Source organism: Numenius arquata, chromosome 6, assembly GCF_964106895.1.
Source record: "Numenius arquata chromosome 6, bNumArq3.hap1.1, whole genome shotgun sequence".
Taxonomy (NCBI): domain Eukaryota; kingdom Metazoa; phylum Chordata; class Aves; order Charadriiformes; family Scolopacidae; genus Numenius; species Numenius arquata.
The window spans coordinates 50,775,909-50,798,778 of record NC_133581.1 but is presented as its reverse complement, the minus strand read 5'-3'; the positions used below and the strand labels follow the sequence as shown (position 1 = coordinate 50,798,778).

At 38.3% G+C, this 22,870-nt stretch overlaps 1 protein-coding gene across 3 annotated transcripts in view; it reads right to left on the bottom strand.

Moving 5' to 3' along the window:
- DPH6 (diphthamine biosynthesis 6) overlaps positions 1-9,120 on the bottom strand; it is a 201,530-nt gene extending 192,410 nt beyond the window's left edge. For 2 of the 3 annotated variants that reach the window (XM_074148896.1, XM_074148898.1), the window contains exons 1-3: positions 8,945-9,073; positions 4,342-4,436; positions 1,811-2,004 (exon numbers count right to left, since the gene is read on the bottom strand). In XM_074148896.1, coding sequence (XP_074004997.1) covers positions 1,811-2,004; positions 4,342-4,436; positions 8,945-8,967 — 312 coding nt within the window. In that variant the 5' untranslated portion in view covers positions 8,968-9,073. Of the gene's footprint in view, positions 1-1,810; positions 2,005-4,341; positions 4,437-8,944 lie in introns of all 3 variants that reach the window. The other variant, XM_074148897.1, reaches the window with a different exon arrangement.
- Positions 9,121-22,870: the final 13,750 nt, after the last annotated feature.

Sequence of the window (22,870 nt, the reverse complement as noted above, 5' to 3'; positions counted from 1 at the left end):
ATGTCAGGCATCCATTTCTCCAAAGACAGCAAGAATCGAAAAGGAAGTATCATCTTAATTGCCACTAATCTGCCCATTTTTAATTAAATTGATCAGTAATTTATTATCTTACCCAGCGGCAGAAAGCTGTTAGTATGCAGCTTCAAGAGACAGAATATACGAGTCCCTCTAATTTCTAATATTATCATGGTTCAAAAAGAATTTAAAACTGCTGTACCATATTTCTTGTAATTCGTGTACTGCATGATACACGTATTCCATTTAAAACCTCTGTGAAGCACTCTAGAGCATAATCACAGAATCACAGAATCATTTAGGTTGGAAAAGACCCTTAAGATCATCGAGTTCAACCATTAACCTAGCACTGCCAAATCCACCACTAAACCACGTCCCTAAGCACCACATCTACATGTCTTTTAAATACCTCCAGGGATGGTGCCTTAACCACTTCCCTGGGCAGCCTGTTCCAATGCTTGACAACCCTCTCAGTGAAGAAATGTTTCCTAACATCCAAACTAAACCTCCCCTGGTGCAACTTGAGGCCATACAGCCTTCATGCACTGTTCTGTTTCGTAGTCTCATACTCCAACACAGGTGCCTGATCTTGAATCTACTTTAGAGGAACACGATTTCCCTGCCAAAATGTTTAGAAGATGTAACATTTGACTACAACATGGTTCAGGAAGCACTCTGCACTCAAACCACATTCTTAGGTCTTATCTGCAAGGTTGTTTTTTTTTTTTTTTAAACGGAACAAAGAATAAGCCTGAAGCTTTTATGTTTATGAATCTGAATTCTCATTTCAATGGAAGAAAGGGAGCTAGAAAATGTTCAATACGTGACTTGAAGACTACAAATACCTTTAGCTGACATTTCAGAAAGTAGTCTACCAGTTTGATCAATAAAATTAAACGTGCATTTACTTTTTTTAAAATAGCAATTAATAGGATTTTCTGCACATTGTAGGGTTTTAGTACTGTGCATTGCAGTCATCAACTCAATTAACTGGAAAAGACAGCATGTTCACTCAAACTTGGTGTAAAACCTCTGGAGTCCATAGGAGGTCTTCTATTTGTTTCAATGAGATCTGATTTAATCCCAGTGGAAAATAAAGTACTACATGAAACATTTTGGAAAAGAACAGAGAGTACATTTTAAATGTTTTAGGAAATATGCTCCTTATCTTCCGTTAATTGGTTTTATAGCTAAAAAGAATTGATAAATGTTATTGCTATTATGTGATATATTAGAATATAGTTACAGGGCTACCAGAATCAAAACTATCATTGTAAAATATTCTGTAATACTTTCTGAATGATCTGCAACATACAAACAAATAACAGATTCTGGTTTACAGAGCATAAGTGTACACAAATAGAAATGTCTAGACATTACTTTCCATACATTGATAAATGGAAAAAACACAAAAGATCTCTCATTCCAGTAATCAAGTAATGCATTGTTTCAAATATTAAACTACATAAATATTTTATTTATAGATAATTTTCACAATTATGTTTTTTGCAGTATATGCCAAGCACCTATTACAGGTGTTTTTATTAAATAGGAACAAGGTTTGGGATTGAAATGGGGATTACTAAGTCTGATTTACATTGGGGAAGAGGAAATAAAGTTACACTTTAATGCCAGGAAGAAAAAAGGAATAGAAATAAAACTTACAAGAGTAAAAGTGTTCAATTTTTTTCTCAAAGCTTTCCTTAAATACCTAAGTGGATCATTTACTTAAATTCATAAATGAGTTAAGTAATATAATTCTCCCCACTTATTTAATTCTTTTCATTTGGCATACCTTAACAAGTTTCAAGAGGTGGTAAAGGTCTTCAACCTCATCTTCCTGACATGTGGTATATACTTTTCCAGTATGAACACTGGTACCCTTTATGAAACCACGATAAAGCGGCAAATCCAATGCATCAGCATATAGATCAATGGCATGGTGTCCTACTGTCTGATACATATAGCTGTCCAATTCATCAGTTTGCCCTGCCACAATTAAGAAATAATCATATTAGGTACATTGTATCAACAATTACAGATAATCATAATACTACAAAGCATGGAGAAAATCTAAATGCTAGTATTTTTCAGTTCACAAACCGATGTTTGGTGACAATATCTCTATAAAGACAGAAAAAAAACATTTCTCCACCCAACAGATGCATGGAGAGGAAGACACCTCTCATAAACATGCTGCCTTTCTGGAAATTGTGGTGTCTATTTCTTCTTTAGTATTCCCCCTGGTTTATCCAAAAAACTCATAATGGTCCAATTCTGCTCCTATTTATAGAGTAATTTTAATAGGAACACAGTTCAGAGGCCCAAACCCAGATGCATTTCAACATACTCACAGCAAGAAATTTAGAATGTACTGCAACACTGAGAACATGCAACAGGTTGTCAAAATTTCCAAAAAACTTTACTGTTAAAATTGTTACCATGGTCATCAAGAAAGAGGAGATTTCTGCTTAAGTAGAATAAAAGTAGACGACTATAATGCTTTGACATTGCTTAATATTAAAAAAGAAAACAAAATCTGTTATAATATCCAGGCCCTTTCTACCTTCACTCCTTTTGAAAATTAATCTCAAAGTGAAATCAACTCTTTGCTTTACCGGGAGAAAAATTTAACTGAATTTTCTTACAAGCAGTTTGCAACTAGCAGATAAGAAAAAAGCAGCTAAAATGCAGATATCATGGATTAGAATTAAATCTCAAATTATACAATAAACTGCTTACATATAAAATCTTTTGGATAATTTTTCAAACAGATTGATAAAGCAATACATCATTATTGGTGAAATCACTTTATGAAAAACTAACACAACTCACTATTTTAAATCTAATTTGTAATACTCTAACTTCTCTTAATTTACATAGACACATCAAGCATCTCTGCTGTATACCTATGTAGCATGTCTTGCAAAGAGAAAGGTCTGTAACATTGATCAAGATAACTAATTTGTGATGTAACAATTAGGTTATGTCACATTTGATACCATACAACAGATATGCTTTTGCTTAAAACAGGCAAATCCAAACCCATAATCACAACTAACCAACACCAGAAGAGTTGAATTAAAAGAAAACTCAGTGTTTTTCAACATACATGAATATGACAAGGTCTTTAAACTGATACTCAGTTCAGAATACACAGTTTTTTTATTAATTGAGACTCTCCAGGCAACAGTGGTACAAGATAAAATAAAATGAAAGGCATGGAATCCGCTATTGCCTGAAGCACCTCAATTAACTTTCCACAGAATTTCCAACTACACACTTAAAGAGAGCATTTTATGATTTTAATGACAATATTCTACATTTCTGATGTGGATAAATTAGTTTAAAGACAACATATTTCAACAAGATTAGAGATGATTATGTGCTAGCTACCCAGAAAATAAATTGTTCCTGTACTCCCCAGCACTTGCCAGTTCCTTCCACGACTCATTTGTGATGGCAGCTCCCTTTTTCCTTCTCTTTCTGTGTATCTTCCTACCAAACAGTTACCAGATATCATACTTAATTGTTTAACATATGTTGAACAGTTAACCTATATTGATATACTTTAACATTCTCCCCTACCAACTGGGAAACAACTCGCTTCCTTTTCAAACCTCAGCTGAAGTTCAATTTTTGCTCTTGTCCAACATAGAAGTACTTGGCTCACCCTCTCACCTCACCACTGACTTACACTATCTGAGTTTCTCCTGTTCTCTTTCACAGAAATAAGTCTCAGTGCAGCCTGGGAGGAACTGATCAGAAAACTGATCCAAGCTAAAAGGAATGAAAAAGGCAGGAAAAAGAAGTGCATCCTGGTCAGTTCCAACCCAGATCAGCACCTCAACCAGTTCACAAACGCTGGGCTAGAATAATGGAGGAAGATATACAAGGCTAAAAATGAATGACCAGCAGCAAAATTGTGTATGCTTGGCAGCTGGAATGGTTTATGACAGTTTAAAGCTTTTCTAGAAATACAGTGTTTCTTTTGTTTAATGATATGCTCTACCACTTTTTACTATTTGTGCTACACAATCCCTTTGTTTACCACTAGGAATATTCTATTCTCCTTTTTTCAAACTATGTAAGCTTTTCTTTTAATGATCTTCATCCTCTTTTGTTTTTTCCCCTTTGAGGAAAAATATATTTAATATGTCTCCATAGATTTTCTTTTTTCTATCTAAGACTTCTAAATTGCCCTTCAATATACAAAACTATCTAAAAACATATATAGGGACTTAATTCAGCCACAGCTGCACCTACATTGTTTCTAATATATAAAAAAACCCAAAAAACCACATGTAAGAAATGTGGCTTTCATACCTGTGTTTTCAGCAGGTCTTAAATTGGCTAGAGCAACAATCTGATGCCCAGCAGCAACACACTGCATCATATTATAACAGCTGTCCTTCCCACCACTGTAAGAAAAAGAAAATAGTGGCAATTAAAAGTACAGATAGAAGTTTTAGGCCCTTATGACTTTTTCCTAACTACTTAAAAATTAATATCGTCAGATCTGGTTATCAAGTTTTGAAATGAAAAAAAAAAAAAACTGCAAAATATTAGCAGTAGGAAAAGGAAGATTTCCTATATATGTATAGTGCCTACATACAGTATCCATAAAGCACACATCCAGTTCTGTATCTTATTACTAATCTGAGAGGTTCCATAAAGAACAGCCGCTTACGCTGGAATCCCTTCAGAACAAGGACTGTCTTCTACTCACAGAATCATAGAATATTTTTGGTTGGATGGGACCTTTGAGATCATTGAGTCCAACCACCAAAAAAAAAAAAAAAAAACCCCACCAAAAAAAAAAACCAACCCAACAAAAACCAACCAAAAAAACCCACCACACCCAAAAAATCCCAGAACACCAACACCAAAACCAAACCAAACACCCACAACCACACACCACACCCACCCACAAACAGACACAAACCAACAATCTCGGGCACTAGAGCATGCCCTGAATTTCCATGTCTACACTTAAATACCTCCAGGGATGGCGACTCCACCACCTTCCTGGGCAGGCTGTTCCAGTGCCTGACCACTCTCTCAGTAATCCTTCCTAATATCTAATCTAAACCTCCCCTGCCGCAACTTTAGACCATTTTGTCTGGTCCTGTCATTATTCCCTTGGGAGAAGAGGCCAACACCCACCTCTCTACAACCTCCTTTCAGGTAGTTGTAGAGGGCAATGAGGTCCCCCCTCAGCCTCCTCTTCTCCAAACTAAACATGCCCAAAGATAAATTACTCTGTACTCATTACTAGATAACTTGGATTGAAAAAAACCCCGATATCTGCTCCAGAGAGTTGCCAGCATTAGCAACCTTTTTTAAATGAAGACTGTCATGTTAGGAGTAACATTTATCTTTCATGGGATACTTTGCCCAAAGTACATTTTAAACGTACTTCCCATTCTCAAAAGCTTCAATCATTACAGGCAGTAAGTTCAGTTGACACTGCGTTGAACACAGAAGTTTTTTTCTGCATATAACTGCAAATAAAAATAATTACTGCTGATTAAAGAAAAAAGAAAAACAAACAGAACAATATTCTTCTCTGAGGCCAAGAGATGATACTCAACACAGAGAATACAATTAATTTTGACATTCATTCAAGGTCTACTGGAACTTTTCCACTATTAGTGAGGAAAGAATCCTGCTCTGCTGGTGTAACTGAAATATAGTATTTTTCATGGATTTCAATCACTATCAAAAGAAATATTACAGTCTAACAATAAAACTAAGAGTGCTCTAGAATACACATTGCTTGCAAAAACCACATTCAGACTCACAACCTTCAAACTACAGCTGCAGGTGAAGATTCTGTGCAGCTTCTTTAAATGCCAAGGGACAAGAACCAGTCCAGGGCACGAACTGGAATCGAGATCTAGACCAGCTCCGTAAAACTGCATCTTGTCTTAGAGTCACTGAGACACAAGCAGGTGAACAGATAGTATAAGCAGTCCTTGCTACAACAGACTGTCATTTTCCTTGTGACCACAATATTACTAACAATCTTCAACATTTACAATATAAAGTTCCCACTTTTATCTAGTTCTCTATGCAAGAGCTTGACAGTGTGTTATAGGAATGTAACCATACAGCTATTCCCCTCGATTTCTGCTTTTATCCATGCTAAAATTCTGTGCGCTGACCTTAATTTGCTCTATAACTCAAACCTCAAGTAGAAATAGTACAAATAACATGGCATCCTTTTGTACTTAACAGATTTGCTTATGTTTCAGTGCTATAAAATAAATATAGGAATAAATAGATTCCTAATTCAAGGTTCCATCTCTACCTGACATTATTCTCATGCATACCTACAACTTTCTTATAACCTATATATAGACACACAAAAAATTAAAAAATCATGTTCATTAATTCTGGATACTGTGCTCGATAGCTTGAAAACGTAGACAGTATTCACTTCATAATGTGAAATTCCACGCTTAAGAGAATCATAACGAGACAAAGGCTCTTTTCTTTCTGAATGACTTCATTCTAAACAATAAAAGCCTCCCACTAGTTCTGACTTCAACTCCAAACACGACTTCAGAAAATTATATGACAGGAGATAATTGCCTATGCTGTTTAGAGCATTTCACTATTAGTTTTTTTTTAAATCAAACATTAAAAGGACACTAGAATAAATCTTTTAATCTTTTCAATTAATTTATATATTTTAAAAATAATGTTAAGATGAGGCCCACATTTGACTACTGATTACTTGATCAAAATTGGTAGCATGCTCACTGGATCCCATGCTACTGTACTGCTATTTATTTTCTACAGTACTGTTACCATGGCCTTAAAAAATAACCATACCAAGAAACAAAACGAATTGGTGCCTACCTACAAGGCCTTCTACTCTAGCTGTAAAACACATGACAGTTAAGAACAATGAAGCCAGACAGCCCATGCTGTAGGACGAAGGTGGACTCGGCACAGTCCCAGCCTGGCTGTTGTCTAATAGATTGTGACCAAAAAAAAGAAAGAAAAAAAGCTTTAAGAAGATATGAAGGTAGGTACTGATGTAGCTTGGGGACTGCTCTCAATTCTCATCACAGAAAAAAAACACAAGGCCTTTTCGTAGAAAACTCTACAAAGTCAGGCCACAATCAGGATTTGTTTTGACAACGTTGAAAGTACGTTAAGAGGTAGGCTTATAAACAGACAAAATACCAGAAAAAAAAAAAAATGCACGGTAACCATAAAGATACGAGTTTATGAAAGACTTCTGAGCAAAATTCCTTTCTATTAACAAGAGTAACCACTTACAGTAAGAAAATTCTAGAAGAGTTAAAGAGTTGAAAAACATCGTATTTCAGGTAGAAGACTGGCTTTAAAATGTCTATGATTTAGCACAAAACACAATACAGGGTTTACCCTATAAATACAACCTTAAAGCAAGACTATCAACTTGAAGTGTGGCCAACATTTTAGAAGAAAAACAAACAGGTTAAAGTAGTTTTATATATAATCCTGACCTTTTCCAAAGTAAGAAGCACTTTTCAAATACTTTTTTTTCCCCTCTGATCTTTGAGGCTAGCTCTGTTACAAAGATTTCAGACACTTTGATGTCTCTTTAAAACTATTCTTAAAACTATTACTGAAACTAAATCCATCCTTGTAAAATTGCCCATTAAAATAGCAACTGTGTCAGAAACATGTTTTTAAGATTTTATTTCATCCTGCCTTTTAACACATTCCTCTGCTTAGAGAATATCAAAATAAACAAGGCTGGAAGACAAAATCTTATCTACAAAACAAGAAAAAGCATGGAAGCTGATTTTCCTACTCTCTATTTAAGCAAATCTTGAAAAACATAGATAACATTTGCTGTATTTTTTCCTCCTTGGATGATGTTTGGAGCGATTTGCAATTGTTGCAGCCAAACCCCAATTTCAAGGTGTGACATTAGACGTTGCCTGAGAGAACTTAATACATTAAAAGTTAAGACTCCAGTATATAGTTACTGCACCGAAAAATAAAAATACAGTGCTCATATCCGCACAACCCTTTTTCCATTTACAGGCTTCCTAGTTTGTTGGCTTTTAATTATTTCTCAGCAAAATAACACACCTGTCCTTGTCAGGAAATGTTAATCTGTTTCTAAAACAAATACAAAAAAAGCCATTTACAGTACAAGAACTGCAGAAACTGACAAGAAGCGGCAGGAGCATGAGGAGAAGCAAAAACAGCAGCCCCTGACAGGTAGGGCTGCATCCAACTCAAAGGAGTGAACTTCGTCTTTTTTAAAATGAAATCTCTCCCAAAGGACACACTAGAAAAATCTACCGTTGAGATTTCAGAAAATTTATCCTCAGAGACCTTAAGGTATTTGGCAAGGAAAAGCACAGGAAAATCCAACTGCGAACGAGCAGAACTCCCGCTACCTGCCGGGCACGTGGCTGAGGCCCTGCAGCCCCTCCACGCTGGAGACGGGCTCCCTCGGGATAACGGGGAGCAGGCGACGGGGGGAAATAATTTTGGGCGTTGTTTTCTGGGTTTTTTTGGTTTTGATTTTAAACCAGACACTAGTAGTTCTTGAGCGTGCCGGGAACACGGGGAAAGCAGAAGGGGAACTGTTACTGCTTTACCCTGCCTAGAGGTAGGTCCCGCCTGGCCCCGGCCCTCAGACGGAGCCCGCCCCCGGGCAGCAGACGGAGGGCCGGCAGCCCCCGGGGAGCGAAGACGCCGCCGGAGCCCGGCCGCTCCGCGCAGGGAAGCAGCGGGGGGACGGCAGGAAAGGCACGGGAGGGAAGAGCCGGGGCAGGCGGGTCTCCCAGGCGGCGCTGGGAGGAGCGCGACCCCCGGGGCTGCTCCCGGGCGGGCTCTGCCTCTTCCCCGCGCCCTCCCTCCGCCTGCGAGCCGCCCCTCGCTCGCCCGCACGGGCGATCCCTCAGCCCGTTACCTGATTAAAGCCACTACTCTCATGATGCTTGCGAGCCCGGGGGGGGCGGTAACGCTAACAGGGAGGTGCGTGACAGCTGCGAAACGCAGCGGGGAAGGAGCGCGGCCGTCCCGGGCACCCTGGGCCGCGCACGCCGCCGGCTTCTCTCTTGCTGCCGCTTGGCCGCCTCCCCTCCGCAGAGCCTCCTCCCGGGGCAGGCCGGGAGACTGCCTGAGCAAGCGGGAGGCGCCGTAGGCCGCCGCCTCGCCGTGCCCGGGAGAGGGACGCTGCCTCTGCTGCGGCCCTCAGAGCCTGCTGGGGCGGCGGGGGCCGGGCGCGGCCCGGTGAGGACGGCGTGGAGGGCGCGGCCGCGGAGGCAGCGCGGGGGACGCCTATGGAGGGCAGGGCGGCCGCGCTGGTAGGCCCGGGCGAGCCGCCCGCTGCCGGGGCTGCTGTGTAAGGCAGCTCCCCTGCCCGCCTTTTTCCTGCTTGTCTACAGCGAATAGCTGCGGATGGGTTCTAAGCGATTGCTGTGCAATGGGAGCGACCGAGTGAGGCGGCCCGTCCGTCCCCGTCCCTGTCCCCTTGGGTGGCTGCTGAAGGAACAGCGGGGCTGTAGTCGCGGCCCGGGACAGGGAGGCCGGGAGGGCCCGCCGTGAGGAGAGGAAATGCCGCGGGCCAGCCCTAATCGCGGCTGCGGGAGCCGGAAGCCCGGCGTGGGCGCTCGCAGCCGCCCCGGGAAGCTGCCGGGCGAACAGGGCGGCGGCGGGTGCTCGCCCGGCGACGAGTGACTCGCCGGCCGCTTGCGGGGCGGTGGGCGAGAGAGCGGCGCTCCATGGGCCCCTCACCTTGTCCCTCTGGGGGGCTGATGGAGGGGAACAGTTTCGAGTGGCCGGAGTGCCCCCCAGCAGCCCGTGTGGAGGGGCCGGAGCAGGAGGGAGGGCAGAGCAGAGCAGACCTCGCCTCCCGGCTGTCGGGCTGAAGGCCTCTGCACTGGCCTGCGAGCACAAAATGTCCCCCTGCGCCCTCGGGCTCAGTTTCTGCAGACCAAAAATCTAATCTTGTCGTGTGGTCCCCATCTTGGGCTAATTTTCTGAGCAGTCCTATTAACGCATACAGCAGACACCACTATAGGTTTGCAGGCAAAGTCAACAAAAAGCTTACCCAGGTGCCCAGTCTCTGAATCCGGACACAATTTTATTTGTCCCAAGTCACAGAAGAAACCTGTGGGTTAGTTCTGCTGATGAAACCATATTGCTAGACTTAGAGCCTTATACCACCAGATAAAACCATTGCCAGGGATGCTGTGGCAGCATTTTTAGCAGTGATCTGAGGGATCATGGCTCTCCAGGCTTTGATTCAAAGGGCCTGCGAGTCCAAAATGGGAGAAGAAATCTCTGGTGTGCTGTTGGTTGCTCACCTTGGCCAGAGCCTGGTGTGCAGGGTCGGTGGCAACAAGCACAGTGCCTCATGGTGAGCCTCAGCACTGCCCCACTCAGTGTCTTCATCTGCGGTGCCACCACTGATGTCCACAATCTACCTGTATGTTGTACCAGAAATGCCAATTCATGGTTCTGATTGAATTTAGTTGCAGCAGTCGGTGCAGCTACCACAAAGGGCTTTGTTCCTCAGGGCTGGGATGAAGGGCTATGCTTTATTACATTGCGAGTGCTAACTTATCATCCCCCTGTAACCTGGTATTATAGAATGCTATATAGCAATCTGTACCAATCAGGCTTTGCACAAGCCTCTAAAAAACAAGTTCCTTGCCCACAAATTGTTGGGTCTGAAAGTCTTGGGAAGAGAAAGGATGAAAGAAAACAGAATAAAATATTCTAAGAAAAAACATTTTGTTTATAGCATTGAATATGCGAAAATAAATGCCCAGTGAGACAAATATATAAGATTTTGTATTCACAGGTCATGAAAAAGTTTGAAGTAGCACTTTTTTTGGTTGTTTTAGATTGTTTGAGTCTGCATGTGATTTGTACAGTATGTCACTGGAACTTGTAAAATAGGAGTGCATAATTATGTGCAGATATGAAGGTGATGATGCCTTCTTAAATACACTTTTGAAAAGTGACAATATGAAACTTACTGGATAAATAGGTGGGAAGAGATCGTAATCATGGATTTTTCTGTATAGGAATAATTACAAAAAGCATGTTTTTTAAAAAAAAAATCCTCAGTTCATGCTTTGACCATCACAGGCCAGCAGTTATGAGACGAAATATTTGACTTAGATTGGAATGAATTACAGGACAGTTGGATTTTCTTCTAGTTTAGTGATGATGACTTAGTGCGCAATTCTTAGAAAGCTTTTTCTGCTCTTCAGAACATCTTAGATGATCTGAAAGAGGGTTACTTAGATGTGAAATTCCTATGAAAGGGCAGGGATTTTGGTGAGGGGTTGGGGCTTTTTTTTTTTGGCTCAGAAAGGTAGTGGAGGCCTGTTCTGAATTAAAACTGTAAATCCAGTGTACTCAAAGATTTTAGCAGAGATTACTAAATTGAATGAAGAAATACTGCATAATACCTGAACTGGTAGAAAATGACCACACTTCTGAGGAACTGTAAAAAAAGAGAGAAGAAAATTATTTGTTTAACTGCAAAAAAATAAGGGAGGGGTGTGTATTTTATCATACATCACCTCTATCTTTTCTGGGTTTGAATGAAATATTTTTATTTTTGATTATCACAAAGAATAATTCAGCTAGTAGTTGTGAACACTTAATTTACAATAGCTAGCAATGATACATGCAAAGTCTAAAAATCATGTACATAAGTTATTCTGCTATTTTGGAAAATGGAGGGGCCGTAAAAACAGTAGCTTTAATCACACAGCTTTATAAAAAATATTCAGAGACTTGTGAAGCTCTCTTCGAAGTAGCATGGTAGAGAATAATTATTCTCATGTAGAGAATAATTCTGAGGTCCTCTATTTTCTCAAAGGTCTATTGTTATTAATCTGTTCTGATGCAATGTTGCTGGTTTTTTCAGCAGATGGTTCTATTGCATTCAGTTTTACAGCTTTCAAAAAACAAATTTCCACTTACAAGTCAGACTTGTTCGAAGTACAAGTTACATATGACACTGCAGGACCAAAGTGTGCTTCATTTGGTAGTGAGACTGGAATTTTTGCTTCCTTCTGATAAAGACATCAGTAGTTATTTGCACAAATAAAAAAGTGGGATTTGGCTCCCAGAATTTGTAAAATATGTCAAAATTGAACTAGTAAAGTGGGGTTTCAAAACAAATCTGTATTTTACCCAAAAAGATGCTGTTTTCAAATTATTTGGAATATATTCAGTGAGAAAATCTGTTCGCTCTCACTCACCTGATGAAATAACTGGTATAGTGTCACTGCTCTTAAAGGGTTCTGCCATATGACAGTGGACAAAAGACAGTACATTGTCTCTCAAGCTGATTGCCCCGAGACATTCTGCTGTGCTGCTGCAGCAGCTGAAACAATACAATTCACCAAAGCCGCCTTTCTTCTCGGGGAAGTACTGGCTACTTTGTACAGAAAGCCAGCAATGGCTCAGCACTTCTTTCTCACCCTTTTCTGCCTAGAAAGTTGAAAATAATTATAATGAATTAATATAACTGGAGGAACCTGTCAGAGGATTAAAAAACGCAATGCAGTATCCCTAACGATCTGGAATAGTTAATTAAGTTCTCTTATAAATGAGTTCCAAAAATAACTTACTTTCAGTAAGTTATTCTGAGAAACAGTCACTTTAGCGTACCTGAGCTGCAGTGCCTATTAGAAAAGGGCCAATTATCCCGTGATTGGCAGTTAAAGGTGAACTGCTGAAGTTCTTAATTAAAAGATTTCCTATTATAATCACCAGTAAGTAATGGAATGCTGCATATATAGAGAAGATGTAATGTTAGAAGAATATTTCTGTTTTGAAAATTGTCTCCTTTGCTTACCATGCTAAGTCCGAAACAAGAATGTTAGATTTTCATGGGTGCAGCTGGCAATGTGCCACTTACTGCCCCTCGTTAGTGTCCTGCTCTGACTCTCCTGCAGTCAGAGGTGTTTCCCTCATCTAACAAGTGGCAGAATTTTTGCTGCTGTTAATACCCAATGCTGTTAATGTAGTACAGAGAAAGATTGGAGATTCTGCAGGAGGATACTTCTGTCTTCTTTCTGAGAAACTGGCTGTGGAGCTCCTTTAGCTGCCTGTCATTGACAACTTCCCTGAATTTTCACTTTCTTCACAGTAAACAGGATATAATCAACTCTTCCATGAGATACGCAAGTTTTGGGAAAAAAACTTCTGTTTTGGAAGCATGAGATGTATTGACATACTACTAAAAACTGAATGAAAGGAATTTCTCCGGAGGCGTATCTCCCCATCCGGGTGTAGAAGGGCTCAAGGTCATTCTGTCTACATTTCAAGCTTGGCAGATATGAAGAGCTTTGCTCTGAATGCTGCATAACTACGCTAACAGTGCATTATGCCCAAGGTAATACAGCCTCCTAAGATTAGCTCAAACACCTTGTCACAGTGTTCACCTCTTTTCAGACAGAGGCATGCAGTGCATGCTGGTTTGTCTCCAGCCACTCGCACAGATATGGCCCCGGTGATCAGTGCTGTACACGAAGGATGACTTACCAGGCCTATGGACTTCTTGCTCTTAAGTGCTCCATATAAACACTAATGAAAATATATAGTTCCTAGTTCTGGTAAGACAAAGCTAGTGATTTTCATCGGTGATTTGACTTGTTTCTGCAGAACTATGAAATCCAGCAACTTTACTTGGTCCTCTGTTTAGCATTCAAGAAGACTCTTAGACCTGTATTTATTAACCACTGCAACAGAAAAAAAAATTAGCCTAAGATAGCATTATGTAAGTTCTTGACTGATAGGTAGTGGTCCTTGTATGATGTCAATTTTTCTAATCTATGGATCAACTTAATTTTCATTAATCTACCAATCTTCAGTGAGTCAAAAGTATAAAATTAACCTTATATGGTCACGCCTCTGTCAAAATGACCAGTCTCTTTCCATTTCCAGCAGGCTCTAGTGCAAGCTAAAATTACTATTCACTGGCAGCTGAACAGTTTTTTCACTTGACTAGATCAGTTTTCAGTGTTTGAAATTTTTACTTTATTAGTAAAAGCACTAACAGTAATTACCACCAAGAGAAACTGTCAAGTTTGACTGGCAAAATCCTTCATTTACCTTTTTTTCTGTTCAGCTTAATCCATGGGATTTTAATGTATTTTTCTCCATAGGAAGTCCTTCTGTACTTTCGAGGGGGGAAAAAAAATGTCTGAGCACCTTCAGCCCACCAGAAACCGGGTAGTACCAAAAGAGTTTCTATTCTATCTATATCTGTTTTATTGTAATGGAAGAGTTAAGCATGGATGTTGTATTTACAGGTTAAAGAACTTTCATATCCTTCTGTCTTTTTCTTACTTTTGAAGAAGAAGATGGAATTTTTAGAAATAAGCATTTCAGTTTTTAAATTTATGTTTTAAATGCAAAACAAATGTGAGAGCTATTCTACTGTTACATTGAAACAAATGTAGATCAGAGATGAGTTTATCATAAAGTACGTGTACAAGATTCAAAACCAAGTCCCTGCTATCTGACATGTTTCTTGTGCAGCTATATTAACTGCCGATGAAGACTCTGAAGATGGACATTTTGGAGCATTTCTGTGTGTTAGAGACTATGATCTCCTATTAACCATTCTAGATAAGAAAAAGGTCTTTTAGACTCAGTAATCCTTACAACGTGTTCAGCATGTAACAATTTTGAGTCTACTGCTATAGGCTTAATTTATTGTGAGTCAGCCATCTATTTGATGGCTGCAAAACACCCAGGAAAAATGTCATGAATAATAACCCATGAGCACAGGGAGAAATTAGCTATTTAGTTAGTGAGGTTAAGCTACAGTATCTTCTCCATCATCATGAGCTAAACCACTGTGATCTTGTAGACAGAAGTGACTGGGGTATTTCTACAGAGATGCAGAAATTTAGAGAAACAGCTTTCAAAGAAAAGAGTCAGAAAATTGAACTGGTGCAATGAAAATATAAAAATGAACTATACTACCTTACTGTGGTAGTATGTAATTTGGGACCATTACTCACTTACTAAATGGTTCTGTGGTTCGTCACTGATTAAGAACATTTGAGTAGGTTAAAGCTGCTGAAGTTTCAGGGGAATAAGCAAACAGCAGCTTTTTTGGCCCATTTGTTTCACTTCAAAAATCTTCCCGTATTGTAAAATATTTATAACATAGCTTTAAGTAATAAAAAGGACTTTTTTCTCTCTATTCCATTGTTCCTATTCTGTTCAATTTTGCCAGTACAAATAATGTTAATAACTTTAACAATCAAAACAGTTTTAAACTGTGTCATATTTAATACTCTTATCATCTCACAGTCAGATTTTTCAAGAGAGAATTAATCCAGTAAGTATGGAGCTGTTTTGACCTAATTAGCAGAGTAGCGAGCTTGATTTTGAGTGACACAGATAAAGCATTTTATCACTGCAAAAAAGCAACAAATCAATTGTAACTTTCAATGTCCCGTTGAACTTTATTACATCATGTGTAGTATAAACCACTGACATAATCCACCTCTGATTTTGAGACCTCAAGGAAGGGTGGCTGTGACAGTGCCCTTTGAAATAACACTGAAGCATCAGCTCCCATGTCAACATCATGCTCTAATCAGTACAGTCTTTTTTGTTGCAGGGTCTTCCACCTTATAATTGACCCTGACATATGCTATTCACTCTACCCCTTGGCTTTGGACATATAATTCCTGTCATGGTCAATTATTAGGTGATAGAGCCTGCAACCACAGGGACCATTGCTTAAAATCATCCTACACAGTAAGCCCTGAAGTGACCAAATTCAAATCTAACTGGAGGGGAAGAGGGGATCTAGTCTTTGATAAAACTAATATTCTTTTCACTTCTATATAGAAAAATGTCAATTTCCATCATCCTATATATTACCGAGACAAATGGTGACAGTGCTATTTCTGAAACAGGTTAAAGAAAAGTACAAAAGCCTTTACCAAACTCGACATACTCTGAAATGAGGAAATTGTCTGTACGAGCATACAGTATGCATAAAAATTAGATTACACTACATTTGAAAGGCAGATGAGAGTTTAAGAGTGACAAGTGGGCAAGTGCTAAAAATAAGGGCATGTTACTTCCTTTCCAACACTGCTTTGTCTGTATGCTTTCTTTGATGTTGTTGAAGCTTTGAAGTAAAGGAATACTTTGCAAGAGTCTGAAAGATGCTTCCGATTACTATATCGATAGGAATTGGTTTTGAACAAAAAGATCTCTTCTAGTTGTCCCGTCAGTTCTATAATGCCTGAGAAATTGAGCAAAGACAAAAACCAGGACACCTGGTATCTGGTCTTACTGTAAGCATTATGATTTTCAAAAACATAGGGTTTTGCAGTCATTGTATTACTGCAATAACATTACAGAATTGTTACAACTTCAGGCATAAGAGCTGAGAGAAGAGCAGAACTTTGCCATCCATCTGCAGAGATCTACTTGAAAGGCCAGGTTGTGAACCATGAGTTCATGTCACAGATTTGCTGGTTGCCATTGCCTAGTTTGGGTTGTTTATTTGGTCAGTTCTTTGGGTTTGTTTTTTTTTTTTTTGTAAAAGCTGAAGGGAATTTTAATAATATGTAATCTTTTCAGGTACAAATTGTTATCTACAGGAATCTTCCACTGATTTGTTTCACTGTTGACAATTTACTTAATTCTCTTGTGTCTAAGCAACCCGCAACCCAGCTCAGAAATAATCCTTAAAAGACTTTTGCAAATCTGCTGAGTTTTACAGGTAATACAAGCTATAATATTATTAAAAATGTGATTTGATGATGTCTTTATTACGTATCTTAGCCTGAGTAGACAAAGCTCTAATTAACATTCATAAAATTATGTCTTTTCAAATCCCATCTGTACAGTTTGTCTTAATGATGTATACATAGCATAGCAATCCCAATAAATACCAAGCACATACAATGCAAGTGCTTTTAATTTAAACCATACCACTGATTAATGATGGAGTGTTCTGAAACTGCTGTACGTGTTCTATATTTCAATTGTACAGTTGTCATAAGACTCTAACACCTTCCTGCTGAATTGCATAGTCCTGCATATCTGGGAGCTGTTACTCCAGCAACTGCTGTTAATGTGTGCAGTATCCAAACCAGTCAACTTCGGAAACTACTGATTTAGCTACATATGGGTGACTTTACCAAAATGTGTAACCCAGCTCAGGTGTTTGCAAGACAAAAACTTAGTTATCGAACCTATTAAAATATGCAAATAGCAAATTTCCACACCTTCAGAATTAAAAAAATGGCTGTTCCTAACATACTTGCTTTTTATCTGCCCTGCGCATATCACATGACATCCTAAATGTTATTTCATAGAAGGGTTAATTCAGCTTTCAGCAGTCTGCAGTCTGTGAAGCAAGGAGAATAACTCCTGGCTGGTTTATGGTTTAAGGCATGATTGAATATACTAACAGGGCTCCATGAAGTATTCATTTCAATTTAAATAATGTATTTTAAAAATATTTCATCTCTATACAGGTCTGATCCTTAAAATAAGTGGAGCATCTCTATTGTGCCTAAGAAGCAGAGGCAGTAGAGCCCAAAAATACTGGGACAGCACCAGTGATCTGAGTCTTGGAATTTTATTCTCTGGTCAGTAACTTGTTGATTGTTGTGTGATCCTTCATGCGACTTCAGCTGCTCTTTGTTTCAGTTTCTCTGTCTGTAAAGTGGGCATAGGTATACCTTGCGGAGTATTTTGAGATTTATAGGGGTTTACAATGCTTAAGTTACAAAACATCATTGAAATAAGCATTGAAAAAGAGTCTTTTCAGAAGCCTTTTAACTGAGTTGTTCCGAAGATCAGTCCCTAACATTTATGCAATTAAGGTAAATACTTTGTGTCTGATGAATAAGATCATTTATAATCTTATAAATTTATAAGATTAGTTTATTTTTAATGTTTATATGCAGGTTCTTTTGGGGAGATGTGCAGGGACATTACAAGCAGTGTTTAAATCTCACCACGGCAACTGATTTTTCTGTGCTCTATCAATAACATATTTGCAGAACTGCCAGATGGGGAGAGAAACTGCAGTGAGAAAATAATGGTCAGGTTTGTAGTACAACAAGAAAAAAGGATCAGACATTAGATGCATGATTTTGAAAGCATATTTTGACTAACTTTAAACATTTAACAAACTTCTTAAATAAAAGCTTTGCATTGATCTGTCTGCAAGAATGACAAAAGAAAAAGGTGAAAAAAATCATATAGCTAAAGCTGACACAAATCCTAACCAAATACAATTAATACAGAATATAAAAATGGTAAATATTTGGATGATAAATCTTGTGGCAGTATGGGAGTCAGAAGGTTACTATGAGCTTTGCAGTAAAGATTTCTAATAGGGTCTATCCAGTCTCTCTTTCTTCCATTATGGAGAAGATTGGTAAAAAAGCAGAGCTTTGAAAAATTGGATTCTCCCAGGCTCCTCTGTATACAACAGCATTAAAAACAAACATTTAAAGACAGCAAACTTGCAAAACCTCAGTGCATTTTTTAACCCATTTTCAGGCAGCATTAGATCAACAACAGAAATAATTGCTGTCAGTTTGTACTTTTTGACCAATAATTCTCTGTATTTCCTGCAAGAAACTTGAGTGATGCAAATGACCTTATTTTTACAGCATGCTTTTATTAAATAGTTTATTATTTTGGCAGACTAATAAAGATTTTGGTATTTGCTTTTATTTGCAATAATATTACCACCACATAAAAAAGGATTTTATGTTCTTTTTGAGGAACAAGGAGGATAAAAGTGTTGATGGATAGTGCAACTAAGGCATCAGCAATGAGCTGGAAATGAGACACATAAATATGAAAGCAGAGCTAAGAAAATAGAACTGCACCCTTGGCCTTTCTTAAAAGAACACGCACATGCCATGGTTCATTCATACAGTTACAGAAACTCCTTTTGTTTTCAGTGAGTCAGTGAAAATATACAAAGACTAAAATATTACTAAGTTTCTCAGTTGTTTGGCATATTTCTGTAGTTAATGTGGTCGTGAAATGTTTCTAAACATTTAGAGAAACTGCTGATGATCAGGATGATGATTTTTTAGAAGATGTATATTTTATTTGAAGTATAAATTTGTCCCTCTTTATAGCTATGTCTTAGCCAAAGGTAGTGAAACAATATAGGTTTTCAGTTTTCCATTTTTTACCCCCAAACTGACCTAATTCTTCAAAGATGAAAGAGCAGAGACCTAATAGCCAGGTTACACAATCATACACAAATTTTGAAAACAAAATTACCAGTCCTCTAATCAAAAAAGCCTAGACAGCATGTAATAGCATTAAACTTATTTTGTTTTCAATGGGGGGTTTCATTTCAGATTGAAAAAATTGTGACTAGAGTATTGATTTTGCAATAATCTGAGCTCCTCGACAACTGAGGGTGTTGGGTGCCAGGGCTACTCGGCAGTGCTGAAGAGTTGCTCAGCATCTATTGTAATCTGAACCTTAATTTCTTAAGGTAAGGAACATATTTATTCAAAAGACTAATTGGATATGCCTTAGAAATAATGACATACACTTGATTGAGGGTACTTAATATCTGAATCTTACATATAGTCACCCCTCAGAAAGACTGCCCATGCAGAAAAATACGAACAGAGCAAATACCACAAGAAAAAAGGTAAACAGACAAGCAAAACTTCACCTCACTGGAAATTTGTATGTTCCATTTGCCTTTTCTAAAAGGCAGTCAGTAAGTAGGAATCATGAAGTATGAGTTTCATAGAAGAATAAATCTAACAATTAATTATATGTCAAGGCTTAAGAATCAAAAAACTGCTTATGCCCATTGCCAGTCATTCACTCCCTGTCAGTAGTAGTTCACATCTTTCCTGGGATGGCATCCAACCACAGTGGCATCTAAAATATAGCAGGCTATATTGTTACAGTTGGAGGTGAAATCGAAAGTTGCACCAAACAGAAGTGACAAATTCACATTGCTCAGTGTTGCCTAGCAATAAGAGATGAGTTTATTATGAACACTGACTCTATCCATCGCAAAGGGGCTTTGTATTCACACTAAAATGCCACTACTCTTACAGGCAAAAGGGGCAAAAATAGAGTGGGCAGAAGGAGGAAACAGTCATAGTAGTTGTAAGCACTTTCTGAATTTCAAGATTCCTCTCTGTCTCTCGGGAACAGCTCAGGAAGGAAAAGGCAGAGCCTGCCTTTAGCTGAACTGTTGAGATTGGCCAGGTAGCTTGTTACCGATCTTAATCGTCATTTTGAATGCCCTTAGTAGTGCCGTTTGAGCTTGTAACTTAGAAATTTCAAATACATAAAATCTTTACAGAATGTTCGCAAGAGCTGCTCAATAGTTGTTTTCATTGTGCAGTGCTTTCCATTTGCTTCAGCTTTTTTTTTTTTGGTTTTCTTTTTAAGGGAAAAGGACAAGACTTCAAGCAGGTTTTCCCTCCTCAGACGCTGTGCTGCTTTCCTTTTTAACCACTGTTAATATGGGAGAACATTTATTTCTATCATCTCAGACATCGACTGTGTCTCAAGATACTAATTACCTAACTGTTCACATAAACAGGATTTTCAAGACATTATATAGGTATCCTTGAAGACCTTACTAGCCACCCTCACACATTTTTAGGCACCTAATCAATTTTTAAAATCCACACAATAGCTCCTGTTAAAAAAAACCTCCAATAACTGTTGTGTTTCTGTGCTTTTATGCCATCTGCATTTTTGACAACTGAATGTTTTTGACAGCATGGTCCATTGTGCCCAAGTTCACATCAGTTTTTTTCCTCTCTTTTTTTTTAAACATCACACAACTACATATATGGTAAGAAAATGGGTTATATCGCACGTTTTGCTTTACAGATTGGGGTTCAAAGTGGATTTTCTGAAATGACAAAAAGTATTCAAGAAATTTCTATTATAAGGATGCTTTTATATTATAGAAATAATAGCTTCATCAAATGCTATGTAAGTCAAGCACACTGAAGTTACAAAACAGTTGTGATTTTAAGAAGCTTTAGAAACAAATACAAAAACTAAAGATGTAGTATAGAGATGATATGGTTTAGATAAAATAGGATGAAGTCTAGATAAAAACTGCTCTCCTTTATATTTATGAAATGGTTAATTAAAAATGTTAATGCAGAGTTATCTCCTTAGCTTACATGTTCATGTAGCTAAATTACTGAACCTGTAAAAAAATAAGAGTTTAATTTTTATATTTTGTGTTCAAAATGGAGCTATTGTCCCAAATTCTCATTTATGCCGTAAGCTTTGCAGGTACTAAACCTAGGTACTTACATTTTGTAAATGTTTTTGTAGAACCTTTAGTAACTTTGGTCCTTTCTTTATTTCAGATTCAACGTGTTACAAACAAACATATTCCACCTGTTACAACAATCTGGCATATTACTTTCTTGATACGTGATGATACAATACCTCTCAGGTTTGCTGAGTAGCAAAGAGAACTGTAAGCAAATGAAAAGGTTTTCCACTTTCACAGTTTTTTTCTGCTTGGGGTTCTGTTTGTCTGAGAACTGTATGAATAGAAGCCATATTTTATAGTATTTCTTTAACCTCTGCCATCTGGTGTAGGTTAGTTTTTCCACTGCCAACATATCCTAGAGGCCCCAGTACCAAAATGTTTAATTTCTAAGCAAACATTTGGACTTTATAAATCCAGTTTAAAAAAATAGAGCATTATTTTTTTAAACTATATATTGCATTTGCCACTAGGGATGACATTAATAAACACACAGACAAGTATGTGGTTTTAAAGGCTTCTGGCTGCGACTTTATTTTCTGTAGCAGAGCTCCAGAGATGTCGGGTCACCCGACATCTTTAATCACTGAGTCATGCTCAGTTATCACAAAGGAACTTGAATATCCCCTACTGACCTAAAGTCTGAGGTTGTGTCAAGGGATTTGCAGCACCATAGCCAAACCTTCCAAATCAAGCATGGTTTCAGGCAAATAATACCCATCCATGCCAAAGCCAAAGCTTTAGCGGCTCTATTTTTTTAATATAAACTAAAGTTACTTCATTACAACAAGAGCAGATTGTTGCTACTAAAGAATCTGGGCAAGTAGGTAACTACTTAAAAAAAAGCAAGGAATGCAATAACCATATCTCCAGCAACTTCCTTATGTTATATCCAAGGAAAAAAGACCCACAGAAACTCTGTGTCAGAATTCTACTACCAAGACGAGAAAGTCCTTTCTAAATTTACAAAAGCATAATGTTACATTTTGTGCTAGCCAGGAAATTCTCAAATCTCAATTTGAAAACATGCAGTAGTGTTGATTGTCCCAAGTTGATCTTTAGTTGGAGTGAAAAATTGAAAAAACCTTGCTTCTGCTGAGATTGGGCAGGAACACAGTTCATCTTAATCAGTATTCTTCAGAGGCAGACAATCACCAGGAAAAAGAAACAGAGAGAATATGGATGCATAGATAATAAAGGAGAACATTTAAAGCTGTGTATAAGCAGGATCTGAAGGGTAAAGAAAAGGAAAATAACTATCTTGTTACTTCATCTTGATTTAGGAAAAGGTCTGGAAAATAAAACCCTCAGGAATTCCCACTTCTTCCATGTCCACCTGGTTAAATATTTTTTGTGTGTGTGTTTATACCTAAATTCTAAAATATCAGTGATAGCTTGGTTTGCCACCTCCTGAAGTCTTTCCTACTCCTGAAGAGTATTCAGAAACATGTTTTTGGCACACACTGATTCCTTTAATGAAAATTCACAAAAGGTCTTTACTTCTTACTGTTTATTCGGTTTCAAATTAAACAAGTGTTAATAAAAACAAAGAACAGTAAATAATCTAATTAACAAGTA